The sequence below is a fragment of the Gadus macrocephalus genome, chromosome 10 (assembly GCF_031168955.1).
Source record: "Gadus macrocephalus chromosome 10, ASM3116895v1".
In the NCBI taxonomy this organism is placed as follows: domain Eukaryota; kingdom Metazoa; phylum Chordata; class Actinopteri; order Gadiformes; family Gadidae; genus Gadus; species Gadus macrocephalus.
In genome coordinates this window covers 21,930,963-21,943,505 of record NC_082391.1, presented here as the reverse complement: position 1 = coordinate 21,943,505, position 12,543 = coordinate 21,930,963, and the positions used below count along the sequence as shown (strand labels likewise).

General features: G+C 42.0%; 1 protein-coding gene across 1 annotated transcript in view; it reads left to right on the top strand.

The window, feature by feature from the left end:
• The window catches only part of LOC132466436 (uncharacterized), a 41,383-nt gene that overhangs the window by 25,999 nt on the left and 2,841 nt on the right, over positions 1-12,543 (top strand). Inside the window, exons 15-18 of the mRNA XM_060063683.1 lie at positions 8,687-8,986; positions 9,295-9,588; positions 9,942-10,241; positions 10,699-10,956. Coding sequence (XP_059919666.1) covers positions 8,687-8,986; positions 9,295-9,588; positions 9,942-10,241; positions 10,699-10,956 — 1,152 coding nt within the window. The remainder of the gene's footprint in view (positions 1-8,686; positions 8,987-9,294; positions 9,589-9,941; positions 10,242-10,698; positions 10,957-12,543) is intronic.

The following is a 12,543-nucleotide window of genomic DNA, read 5'->3' as shown; positions in this document are numbered from 1 at the left end:
CAACAATTTATAGTAATATTTCTAGAAAATGCTCTATCGTAATTGTTCATCGATTGCTATACAAATGGTGACCAACACACGTTTACAATACAATACTGCCCCATAGAGGCTAAATATTATTTCTTCCATCTATCTTGTAAAAAATCTTGGCATTCAGTCTGTGGAAACAAAGGAAGAATTTCATTGCACAACTGAGAACGTCTCATTTGTGCATATGACAATAAACACTTTGAATTGAATTGAAGATAATGCATTGAACATCTGATACGTTGCATTCAAACTTTTATGTTTAATATGTTTGCAGGTAAAATATAAATTGATGAATGCATAAATATATTTTTAGAAAAATAGCACCAGCTACTGGTAGGCCTACATTTTCTCAACTCGATTTATTCTAGTCCAGATTAATTTTCCAAGTAAAAGGGAAAAGCTTGAAATATAAGAACTGATAATTATTGCTTTTAAGTTGGGAACAATATAAAACCTCACATTAATAATTGTTATGATGTACAAACTGTTAAAAAAATTAGACACATTTGTGGATAATGTACCTTCTTGACCTAAAAGAGAATAAAAACATTATCATTATTTGTGACGTAAATGGTTCAAGTGCTGACACCTCTGCAGATTCAGTATTGGCCATTTCATGGGGACGAATGAGATGAGGCAAAAACGTGAATGGTTTTTGCTTCTCTGCCGTCTCTAACTTCCCAATCTAACTTTAGTTCCCACCAGGAAAGAATGAACAGATTGCTTCAGACATTGACAGTAGGCCTACAACAGAGACATCAAGGTTTAACCTTCAGTTCAGTCATTTAGCAAACACTGTCCTCTAAAGTGACTTGTCTAATTCTGTTTCCCGAGTCATATTAATAGGGAGGTAGGGCTTCTTCCTTGTCTACAGCCTACTTTCTACGAGTTCGACAATATAGACCTTCTGTAATCTCGTCAATTATTACGGAGGCTGCAGCTAATAAAATGGCCTTTCTTGTCGTTGTTGTTTTACAGTTTAGAACAAACGTTTAGAACGTTGTCTAAAAATCGTCGCTATGTTCGCCGATTCTGAACGCACCGCTGATCTCACAAATTAAATTTCTGTTGTCATGGAAGTCATTGCGAAAGGCAAACGTCAATATCTGGATGCAACATTACGTTGTGTAGGCCTGGCTATGTTACGTTGTGTATGTTGTGTTGTGTAGCCTACGTTTTGTTGTGTACGTTATTTAATGTACGTTCTGTTGTGCACGTTAAAGTAACGGTGATGTTTTGTTTCAATGAAACTCGTTTAGATTGTGTTTGAAAAATGTAACAATGCTGATTTGTGTGGTTCCTTACAATTAGTCATGTTGAATTATTGATCATTACATAGGCCTACTAGTTCTAAAAATTGGTAGGCTATTATTTATTTATGTTTGTATAATAGGCTATATTTGTGTTTATTTTATCTTTTATTTATCATAATTTGCTTTGCTATTGCTGACAATCCCAAAAGTAAAAAGGGTAAATAATCGAGTGATAAAATAAATGTACAAACCTATGTACGGACAAAATGTGTTTTACTTTAACCACACTCGACCATGGTCTCCTGGCGCACTTTAGTGGGCATGGCGGAATAGTGCACTGCATGATCATATCACTGTATAGTGTTACTGCCATGCGAGCCGCAAATGGGGGCTTGGCGCGATGAGTAACATTGAAATACAGTAATAAAAACAAGACTATACAAGTATTAAAAACTTGGATGGCCCTGCCCCTGCCTATAAGGTAATAAAATGCTGCTCCCGTTAAGGTCTACATAATCAGGCAATACTGCCCCCCGAAGGCTAAACACAGTAACTGCATCCGGAGCAAAGCATGTAGCTCAGTCAGTACTGGTACTTGACCTACGCAGATATCAAGTAAAGTAATGCTTCATTTTACAGGTCCCTAGATTTCATAGTCAGTAGGTGATAATTTGTTTTATTTAAATGTTTAAATTACAACCAAATTATTATTTGTCAAGAAGCAGTTGATAAATAGCTGGTTATTTAATATCATAAAAAGGCTCACATGCTAAACAAAGAGCAAAGTTAAGCATGCAGAATAGTATAATATGCATAAGAGGTATAATAATAGAATACTTAAACATGCACAATAGTATAATATAAATACAATAATATAAAATGCAAAAGTAAAACGTGCATAATAGTAACAGGCTATTTCTAATAGCGAGCAACCACTATGGAAAACCACAACAACAGAGGAAAAAGTTAATTAATAAAAACAAATGATCTTGCCATTATCAGATTCAGAGAGAGAAGTGTCCCTGACAGGTCAAAGGTCAACGGGCTGCTGGCTCTCTGGCTGAAGCGCTGTCTACGGGTCTGTACGCTGTCCGCCCGGGGCCTGGAGCCACCCTGACCGCCCCGTACTCCACCTCACTCTCCCCCTGCCCTCCCGGTCGCCCCGGAGACGTTACCGTACGGCACATCATCATCTACTGCCATGGAGGACAGCGCGATGTCTGAACAAACAGAACATTAGAAAATGAGAGAATAGCACGGGAAGTAAAGCTTGTGTTGAACAGTTGACCCAAAGAGACACTTGGTACCTCGAGGTCTGGAGGTTTTCTTCTTCTTTAGTGCCCAGTAGACTCCCAATGCTGCTAGGAGCAGCAGCACCACCGTCAGAGAACGAGCGATGAACGGGATGCGGAATTCTGCGATGAAGGAAATGATGGCACAGAGGACAAACATTTATGAAGATATATTGATATCATGTATGCATATATAAATAGTCTGCTTTCCATTCCTAAGATATAAGATATAGTTCCTCACCTTGAATGGTTAAATAACATTCAGTGTATGCTACTTGCTTCCCATCTGCATCATGTACTTCCATTGAGTATTCACCAGTGTCTTTCATGTTGACGTCCTTTATAGTAAATATTCCAGTACTGACAATAAATGAATATCTGCTGTCTGTTGTCTCACTGCGGTTAACAGTAACATTGTTTTTCCTCAGTCTGTAGGAATCTCCTTGTTTGGTCTTAGTAGGCAGCAGGACCTCCACAGTTCCTCCCAGAGAGCCAAAGCACTGGGTCGTGATGTGTGGCTGTGTGGCGTCACAGAAGGTCTTCACACCTGGAGGTTTACAGACGAGAGTAAAACAATACAGGAGATATATCTCACTGAGATACACAGACCACCTCTAACTATTACTGTAAGAACACTCTTATTACCATTACTATAAAGGGGTGGACATTTTGAATACAATGGGTGCCATTGCAAAGAGGCACATTATACTCATATACTTTAAACATATACATTGAAACATTTAATATTTAATTACATTTTCCATTTGATTGACATAATATCCTTGATTGTCATGAAAATACCCTACCCCCAATACTCTCTATAATATGTGATAGGCTATATTTGTGTTTATTTTCTCTTTTATTTATCATAATTTGCTTTGCTATTGCTGACAATCAAATGGGTGCCATTGCAAAGAGGCACATTATACTCATATACTTTAAACATTGAAACATTTAATATTTAATTACATTTTGCATTTGATTGACATAATATCCTTGCATTTGATTGACATAATATCCTTGATTGTCATGAAAATACCCTACCCCCAATACTCTCTATAATATGTGATCATACTTCTGTGTTTTGCAATAACAAAGGTGAATTTACATTGTGGGGAAATCACAAAGCAAAAGGCAGAATAATGATTAATGATTTTCAACAATAAATGGACTCAATTTATCCAGAATTAACATACGATAAAAAAGGTATTGGTTTAACCCAACAAATGTTGAAAACTCAGGTTGAGTTCATAAGGCTAACACTAACTTTTCTGAGTCAAAAATAATTTTGGGCAGGTGTGTTTGAGCACAGTAGGCCTTTATCAGTCTAAACATTGGTATACTCCAGATGTCGCCGACCGTCTTCACTGTGCCAAATATCCCACTGCTTCAGGTTTTCCTTTGTAGGCGCGTTGAGAGGAGGAGCGGGCAATCCGCTGTCAGTGCGTGTGCATGTATCAGCGATGCACGCGTTGATCCAATAAGTGGTGTACCCTCGCACGGCATGTATGCGCGCTTGTCTCTGTGTGCGTGTGCGTGTGTGAACGAGAATGACACGGAGAAAGAGTGCTATGCGGAGATGAATGAATGGAACGATTTTATATTTCAAAATCGCGTAAAAAATAAATAAATAAAAGCATTTTACGGTACCCGAAAAGGGACATGAAAAAAAAAGAAAAAAGTAAACGTTTCTTGTTAGCACGAGAAAGTATCTGGTGCTGCGGCTTTCGGGACTACGCCCCGTGCCCACTACCTCCGTCAGTTGACCGTTGCCCATTGACTTTGAATGGGGACGGACGCGCAATGCATTGTGGATCCGTCCGTTCAGTTGGAGCTACGCCTCGTGCCCACTGCACCGTCAGTCAACGGACGTGGGAAGGCGTGGCTGACGGATGGGGGAGTAGTCTTTGCAGAGGCAACCGTCAGCCAATCAAATCGCTTCGCCGGGTTCTTCCCGCTTCTTCCTGCTTGTTGCGAGGCAAGATGACCCGCTTTCCCGCTTTCCAGTATCGTCAGAGCCCGAGTCGCGTCACAGTGCTTAAATTTGCATACGCGATCTGATTGGATGACGGATCCGTCGCGGCCGAAAAAGTTGAACATTTTTCAACTTTTTGACGGTGGCGAACGCTCCAAGTCAACGGACGGATCCACAATGCATTGCGCGACCGTCCCCATTCAAAGTCAATGGGCAACAACGGACAACTGACGGAGGTAGTGGGCACGGGGCGTTAATCTCACTTCAAAAGCCCCGGATTTGTTTTAAGGTTTGAATTGTGATTGCCATCTAGTGGAAAGGACATGCAACATCATGGATAATGCCTACACAATCAGTGGCCTATTGTTGGCTTAGCAGTGGGCATACCAGTTCTAAAATACAAAAAAGCAAACAATCCATCTCTGGAATCCTACCTTGAATCTACTGAAAGTTAGTCTCAAATCTATAAGTCTCAATTTTACCATTGTAAGTATCTGATGCTCACGAGAAATAATGCCATAAAGATCTCACCATCAGCCACACCAATTAGTAACAGCAGCACAGCCCCCATGTTGAGCATCTCGACCTCAGTGTGGTCTCAGTGGAGTCCAGGACTGGAGTCTGTTCACAGGAACACACAACCCAGCCTATATGAGGCACACATGTCATCGCAAATGTGGAAGTTGTGCGTCCGCTGAGCAAACTTTATTTTCACCCCAACTGAACTAAAAGGGCCAATACCTTGTTAGGATGAAGACAGTAAACAGTACTGTGATACAGTACGTCTTCTGAGATTCAATAATTATTAGTAGAAAGAAATGAGGAAAGAAATTATGAATTCATGTTAAAATTCTCAAATGAATTCTCCTACTACTCCCTGGATCGCAGCAGCTGATAGTGATTATAATGATTGTCAATCACTTTCACCAAATGCATTCTACCTGCCCGCCTGCACTGTCCCTCCTCAGCCCATAGGGGGAGCTGAGCTCCGCCCGGACCTCCACAATATATTCATATTTATTAATGAATATGTGTGATTATCATTGTTCACTGTGCCATACTTTTCTTTGTCACAGGGCTCGTCACTATAATCGCTGGTTCCCTGTCAGGGATGGCTCTGCTCCTGATGGTAGCATTGGGAGCCTACTGCACATAAAAACACAAAACCTCAAAAGGTATGAATCCCCTTTGCTGCGTCCTTAACGATGTATACTGTACATTGTACAGTATAATGTCGCACCAATGTTACGGTCGAACACTGGAATGTAATGTAACGCAGAACAGAGTCTAGGAGGACATTCTGAAGGCGGTACTTCAATAATAACAGTTATTATTCTTGGATGGCGTTCTGTTCTCTCATTTCCTCATTTGCTCTTCCTCTCCATTCGTGCCGCTCTTCCACCACAGAAGCGGAAGATGTAACCTACGCAGACGTCTCTGTGCTCCAGCGCCAGGGGCAGCGGAGAGAGCAGGGGGAGGGGGAGGTGGAGTACGGGGCGGTCAGGGTGGCTCCAGGCCCCGGGCGGACGCTGGAGACCAATGTGGACGAGTGTGTGTACGCTCAGCCCCGGAGGAAGAGGCCCTGAGAGCTGTCAACACCCAGAAGGATGCGTAGACATTTTCAACCTCATGCTTTCTCCAATTAATTTAAAATAAAAGAGACAATCTCATGGAATATAGACCTTTGTGACCTTAAAGAGAACAGAAACATTCAAGTTATTTGTAACTTCAATAGTTGACACCTCTGCAGATAGAGTCAAGGCCGTTTCATGGAAACCAATGAGGAGAGGCAAACACTGGAGCTGTGTCTGCTTCTCTGCCGTCTCTAACTTCCCCCTTATGGCTCAGATTGACCTGATAACACGGAACCTAACTACTATACTTATAGGCAAGGTTCAACCAGCAAAGAATGAAACGGATTGCAGCACATTGGCAGTGAAAACATGACTGAGATACCAGGTTTATTTTCTGTTTTTTACATTAGCGTACTCATTGAGCAGATGCTTTTATCTAACGTGATGTAAATGATCATTCATGAGTAGGGTGGTAAGGCGTCTTGCAGTGGAATTTGAACCCTGAACCATTGGGCTGGGAGTCCCAACACCATGACCTCCACACTGCCCAAGGATGTGTCGAACCCTCCCCTGTCAGACTGCCCTCCTGTTGATGAACCCTCTCCTGTCAGACTGCCCTCCTGTTGATGAACCCTCTCCTGTCAGACTGCCCTCCTGTTGATGAACCCTCTCCTGTCAGACTGCCCTCCTGTTGATGAACCCTCCCCTGTCAGACTGCCCTCCTGTTGATGAACCCTCTCCTGTCAGACTGCCCTCCTGTTGATGAACCCTCTCCTGTCAGACTCCCCTTGTCCCGTTCCCCGCCTTATTTGTTGCCCTCAGTAAATTCCCTAACAATTGACCCTGTGTCAGTGTCTCTCTTCGTCAAGCATTTTGGTCCACTCTCTCTACTTCCCCATTACAAATGTCTTTGTATTAATAATTATTGCATCTTAGAAGATGTCCAGCAACACAGTAGTGTTTAACAGTACTGTGTTTCCTAGTAAAGTATTGGCCCTTTTAGTTCAGTTGTGGTTGGTATAAAGTTTGCTCAACGATTGCACCACTTCCACATTTGCGATGACAGGTGTGCCTCATATGGGCTGGGTTGTGTGTTCCTGTGAACAGACTCCAGTCCTGGACTCCACTGAGACCACGCTGAGGTCGAGATGCTCAACATGGGGGCTGTGCTGCTGTTACTAATTGGTGTGGCTGATGGTGAGATCTTTATGGCATTATTACTGTTTTAATTATATATATTACTGTTGTATTTATCTCATTTTTGTCAGCTATGGTATTCTAGTAATGGTTTAAACATAAGTAGTTGTTTTTCAATATTTGTTGGGTTCAAACAATCATTTTGGTCATTCTTTTATTTGGAATAAATTGAGTTAATTTACTTTCAAATATTAGATATATTGTTAGGGTGGGAGCCACAGCGTGAGGTTTTTCATTTTTATGAAATCATATGTATGTGAGGACAATTAAATCAACTTAAAAGTAATAAAATAATGCATGTTTCAGCCTCTACATTTAGTAGTACAATGTCTGCTCTCTGCAGTCGTTACTATTTCATTCAAATTTCCATCCCTCTTTAGTAATAGTAATAAGAGAGTTATTATACAGCGAGAGGTGGTCTGTGTATCTCAGTGAGATATATCTCCTGTATTGTTTTACTCTCCTCTGTAAACCTCCAGGTGTGGAGACCTTCTGCGACGCCACACAGCCACACATCACGACCCAGTGCTTCGGCTCTCTGGGAGGAACCGTTGAGGTCCTGCTGACCTCACAAGATGATATCTACAAACTGAAGAAAAACAATGTCGTGATTTTATCAGACCGCAGTCCGACAACAAACATTCGATATTCATTTAATGTCAGTACTGGAATGTTTGCTATAAAGGAATTCAACAGGACAGACAAGGGTACATACTCGATGGAAGTTCATAATCAGAGTGGAATTGAAACATCATTCAACCTATTTCGCTTATCCATTGAAGGTGAGTTAATATATACATTCCATCAATCGTAAGCGATCAATAGTAAGGGCGTTTAACCACGGCCGGAGTGGGACCCTTTATCAGCCCTGAGGTTTCAGGCCGGGGGGGCGGGGGGGGGGGGGGGGGGGGGGCGCTGCTCATCGCGTGACCTAAATACAACGGCCAGTGCACGGCACTAGGCAGGGTTTCTGTTTTCAAAAGATGTATTGCACTTATTGTTTTTATGTGAAAAAGTAGATTTGAGTCTTTTACAAGTCATCACAGTGACCAATTTACACTACAACAAATGGCAGTGGAATTGTTAGCAGATTGCTATAGAAATAGCTGCTGAAAGGCCATATTTGGAAATGGAATACTGCCCATAGTGGCTAAACTCAGTAACTACAGTTTGTTTAAAAATGTTTACTAGATATCCAGTGAAAGTGATGTATTGAACATATAATATGCAATATTTCCATTGTCCATTTTCCCTCTCATAGTAATGGTTATAAGAGAGTAAGTAGTGGAGTAAATAGTGTAGTCTGTGAATCTGAGTGAGATATATCTCCTGTATTGTTTTACTCTCTCGTCTGTAACCCTCCAGGCGTGAAGACCTTCTGCGACGCCACACAGCCACACATCATCACCCAGTGCTTTGGCTCTCTGGGAGGAACCGTGGAGGTCCTGCTGCCTACTCACTCCCCACATGAGCATTCCTACGCACTGAAGAAGAACAAGGTCCCGATAGTTGAGGGCGAAATCAAGATAAAAGACCCCCGATATTCATTTAATGTCAGTACTGGCGTATTTACCATAGCGGACCTCAAGAAGACAGACTATGAAGTATATTCAATTGCAGCACATAATGGAATTGAAATAGCAACTAAACTTTTATCCATTCAAGGTGAGTAACTATTAATATTACACACACATTTGTTATGTGGCGGTCTAATTATTGTTTACAGGATTACAGATCAGAGGGAAACAACAGATTAATCACCAGTCATTAAGGATTATCTCGATTTTGTGTAGGACTACTTTAATTTAAATGAAAACCATAGTGAATTTATGTTAATCAAATCTAACAATATAAAGAGATTGTATGTGTCAACATTCAACATTTAGTTGTACAATGTCGCCTCTCTGCAATGGCACATGTTTTATTCATTATAAAAGTGAGAGTAGATCTTATACTCCTCTGTAAACCTCCAGGTGTGAAGACCTTCTGTGACGCCACACAGCCACCCATCACGACCCAGTGCTTTGGCTCTCTGGGAGGAACTGTGGAGGTCCTGCTGCCTGCTAAGACCTCACAAGACCATCGCTACGTACTGAAGAAAAACAATGTTACAATACCAGACAACACTCGCTATTCATTTAGTAGCGACAACAAAATATTTACGATAACGGCCATTAACGGGTCGGACAGGGGTGCATACTTCATGGAATTACGGAATGAGAAAGAAGTTCCAGTAGCAAATACCAGTTTTTATTTATCCATTCAAGGTGAGTGACAACATTACAGTAACATTTGATTGTGGTCTAACTGTTCATGAACAGGAATACAGATTAGAGGAAAACAACTGGTTCGACACCATTAAGGATTATTTGGACAGATTAAGTATATTTTCATTTATATTAAAATCATATAGAAATTATCTAAATAAAATCAACCAATAATAAATATTGTATGTTTCGATATAGTTCATATGTTCTGCAATAGTTCATATGTTATTCAAAATGTCCATCCCTGTTATAGTACTAGTAAGAGATTTGTTGAAGTAAAAGTGAGAGTAGATCTGTGAATCTCAGTGAGATGTATCTCCTGTATTGTCTTATTGTCTTCTGTAAACCTCCAGGTGTGAAGACCTTCTGCGACGCCACACAGCCACACATCACGACACAGTGCTTTGGCTCTCTGGGAGGAACTGTGGAGGTCCAGCTGCCTAAGACCTCACAAGATGATATCAAACAGAAGAAAAACAATGTCCCGATTGTAGAGTACAAAAGTCAGACAAACAACGTTGATTATTCGTTTAACGTCAGCACAGGAATATTTACCATAAACGACATCAACAGGACAGAGGATGGTACATATTCAATTGAAGCACGAAATGGATTTAATTCATCAAAAATACAATTTAATTTATCCATTCAAGGTGAGAAGCTTTATCAATATTTCAGTAACATTTGATGCTTCATCTAATGATTGTTAAACAAGATTACAGATAAGAGCGAAGCGTTTAACAGTTATTAAGGATAATTTAGACATTAACCTCTTACCATGATTTATAACGGCACATGCCATACTGTACTTTGTGAATGTTTTGAAAGGATTTTCTAGGTACTCTTTAAACAGTCCCTCTGCCCATTTATTAATAATGCTGTCAACATTTGATGTCAAGAGGGGGCTCTTGCTACTGCCCGATTTGTGTATGTCGGCTTATAAAATGTCAAGTACAGTAAACACTAGTTAGGCTGGGAGTAGGAGCAGGGGGGTTAAAGGGTGGATACTTTATATTATAATTGTATGAAGTTAAGTTTCTATGAGTGAATAACAGAAGGTTTCTGTTCAGTCAAACTGTGGGACTCACCTCCTCAGTCGGTTTCCCTTAGCCCCGGTCTCCTCTCCCCTCCTGTCCCGGGAGTGTCTGTCCCGGGGACAGCAGAGGGTGTCCTGCTCTGCCGGGGGGGACGGACTCCACTACAGCTGGAGTCTAGACGGACTCCCGCTGAACGACACGCGTCTCCTCTCCGGACCCGGTAGCGCTAGTGACGTCACTCTGGAGCCGGGCCGGTCGGGACTGCTCAGCTGCTCGGTCCGCAACAACGTGAGCCACGCCGCGGCTAACATCACCTTGTCTGTGTGTTACGGTGAGCGGCAACACAACGAGGGAAATGAATGAATGGAGCTTGGATTCAGTAGCAGGTGATTCATCACATGACCGGTTACCATTTAATTTTCATGAAATAATTCGTATGTGATGAGAATTAAGTCAAATAAAAAAATATTAAATAACGTATGTTTCAGCATCTACACCTACAATGTCTGCTCTCTGCAATAGTTCATATTCTATTCAAAATTCCATCCCTCTTTAGTAATAGCAATAAGAGTTATTATACAGTGAGAGAGGTGTGTGTGAGAATAGTGTCCATTAGATAACGACACTTATCTAATCACTTACATATTGAATTGAAGCACAAAATAGAAATGGAATTGATTTATCAAACACACAATTTCATTTAGCCATTCAAGGTGAGTAGCTTTATCAATATTTCAGTAACATTTGGTGCTTCCGCTTATTATTGGTAAACAAGATTACAGATAAGGGTAAAACAGCAGGTTTAACATCAGTTATTAAGGATAATTAAGACATTAACCTCTGACTTCATAGCTCTTATAGAAACACTGTTGGCTCTCAGGCTCCATGTTAACATGATCGGTAACCTCACAAGTACATCTATGCACTCTTTAAACAGTCCCTCTGCCCATTTATTATTAATGCTGTCAACATTTGACGTAAAGAGGGGGCTCTTGCTACTGCCGGATTTGTGTATGTTGGCATATAATACAGTATAGTATAGTATATATATATATATATAGTACAGTAAACACTATTTTTTTCTGGGAGTAGGAGCAGGTGGGTTAAAGAGGTGGATACTTCTAATTATAATTGTATGAAGTTAAGTTTCTATGAGTGAATAACAGAAGGTTTCTGTTCAGTCAAACTGTGGGACTCACCTCCTCAGTCGGTTTCCCTTAGCCCCGGTCTCCTCTCCCCTCATGTCCTGGGAGTGTCTGTCCCGGGACAGCAGAGGGTGTCCTGCTCTGCCGGGGGGGACGGACTCCACTACAGCTGGAGTCTAGATGGACTCCCCGCTGAACGACACGCGTCTCCTCTCCGGACCCAGTAGCGCTAGTGACGTCACTCTGGAGCCGGGCCGGTCGGGACTGCTCACCTGCTCGGTCCGCAACAACGTGAGCCACGCCGCGGTTAACATCACCTTGTCTGTGTGTGACGGTGAGTGACAAACCTATGTAAACTGCACATTTAATGGAACACGTAAATCACAGTGGGTGTACAGAGACCAACCCAGTCGCCAAGAAAAACGTCGACGGTGTACGTTTCCATGAACACTGGAGACGTACTATTACAACGTAAAAACAGCGTGTTATACCTACAGTATCCCACGCGTGCCGCTGTGGAGGCGGGTTTCGGGGTTTGGGTTTCACGGCTTTCGCGGCAAATTGTGGACACGATTGTTTGGGGGGGGGAGGTAGACTGTTGTTAACCGGGGAGGGGGGGGGGAGACACGTTTGTTGAGGGGGGGGGGGACGACACCGATTGTTTTAGCGGGGGGGGGGGGGGGGGGGAGGGGGAGGGGGGGAGGTAGACTGTTGTTGACCGGGGACGGGGGGGGCGGGAGGACACGTTTGTTGAGGGGTGTGTGTGTTGTGTG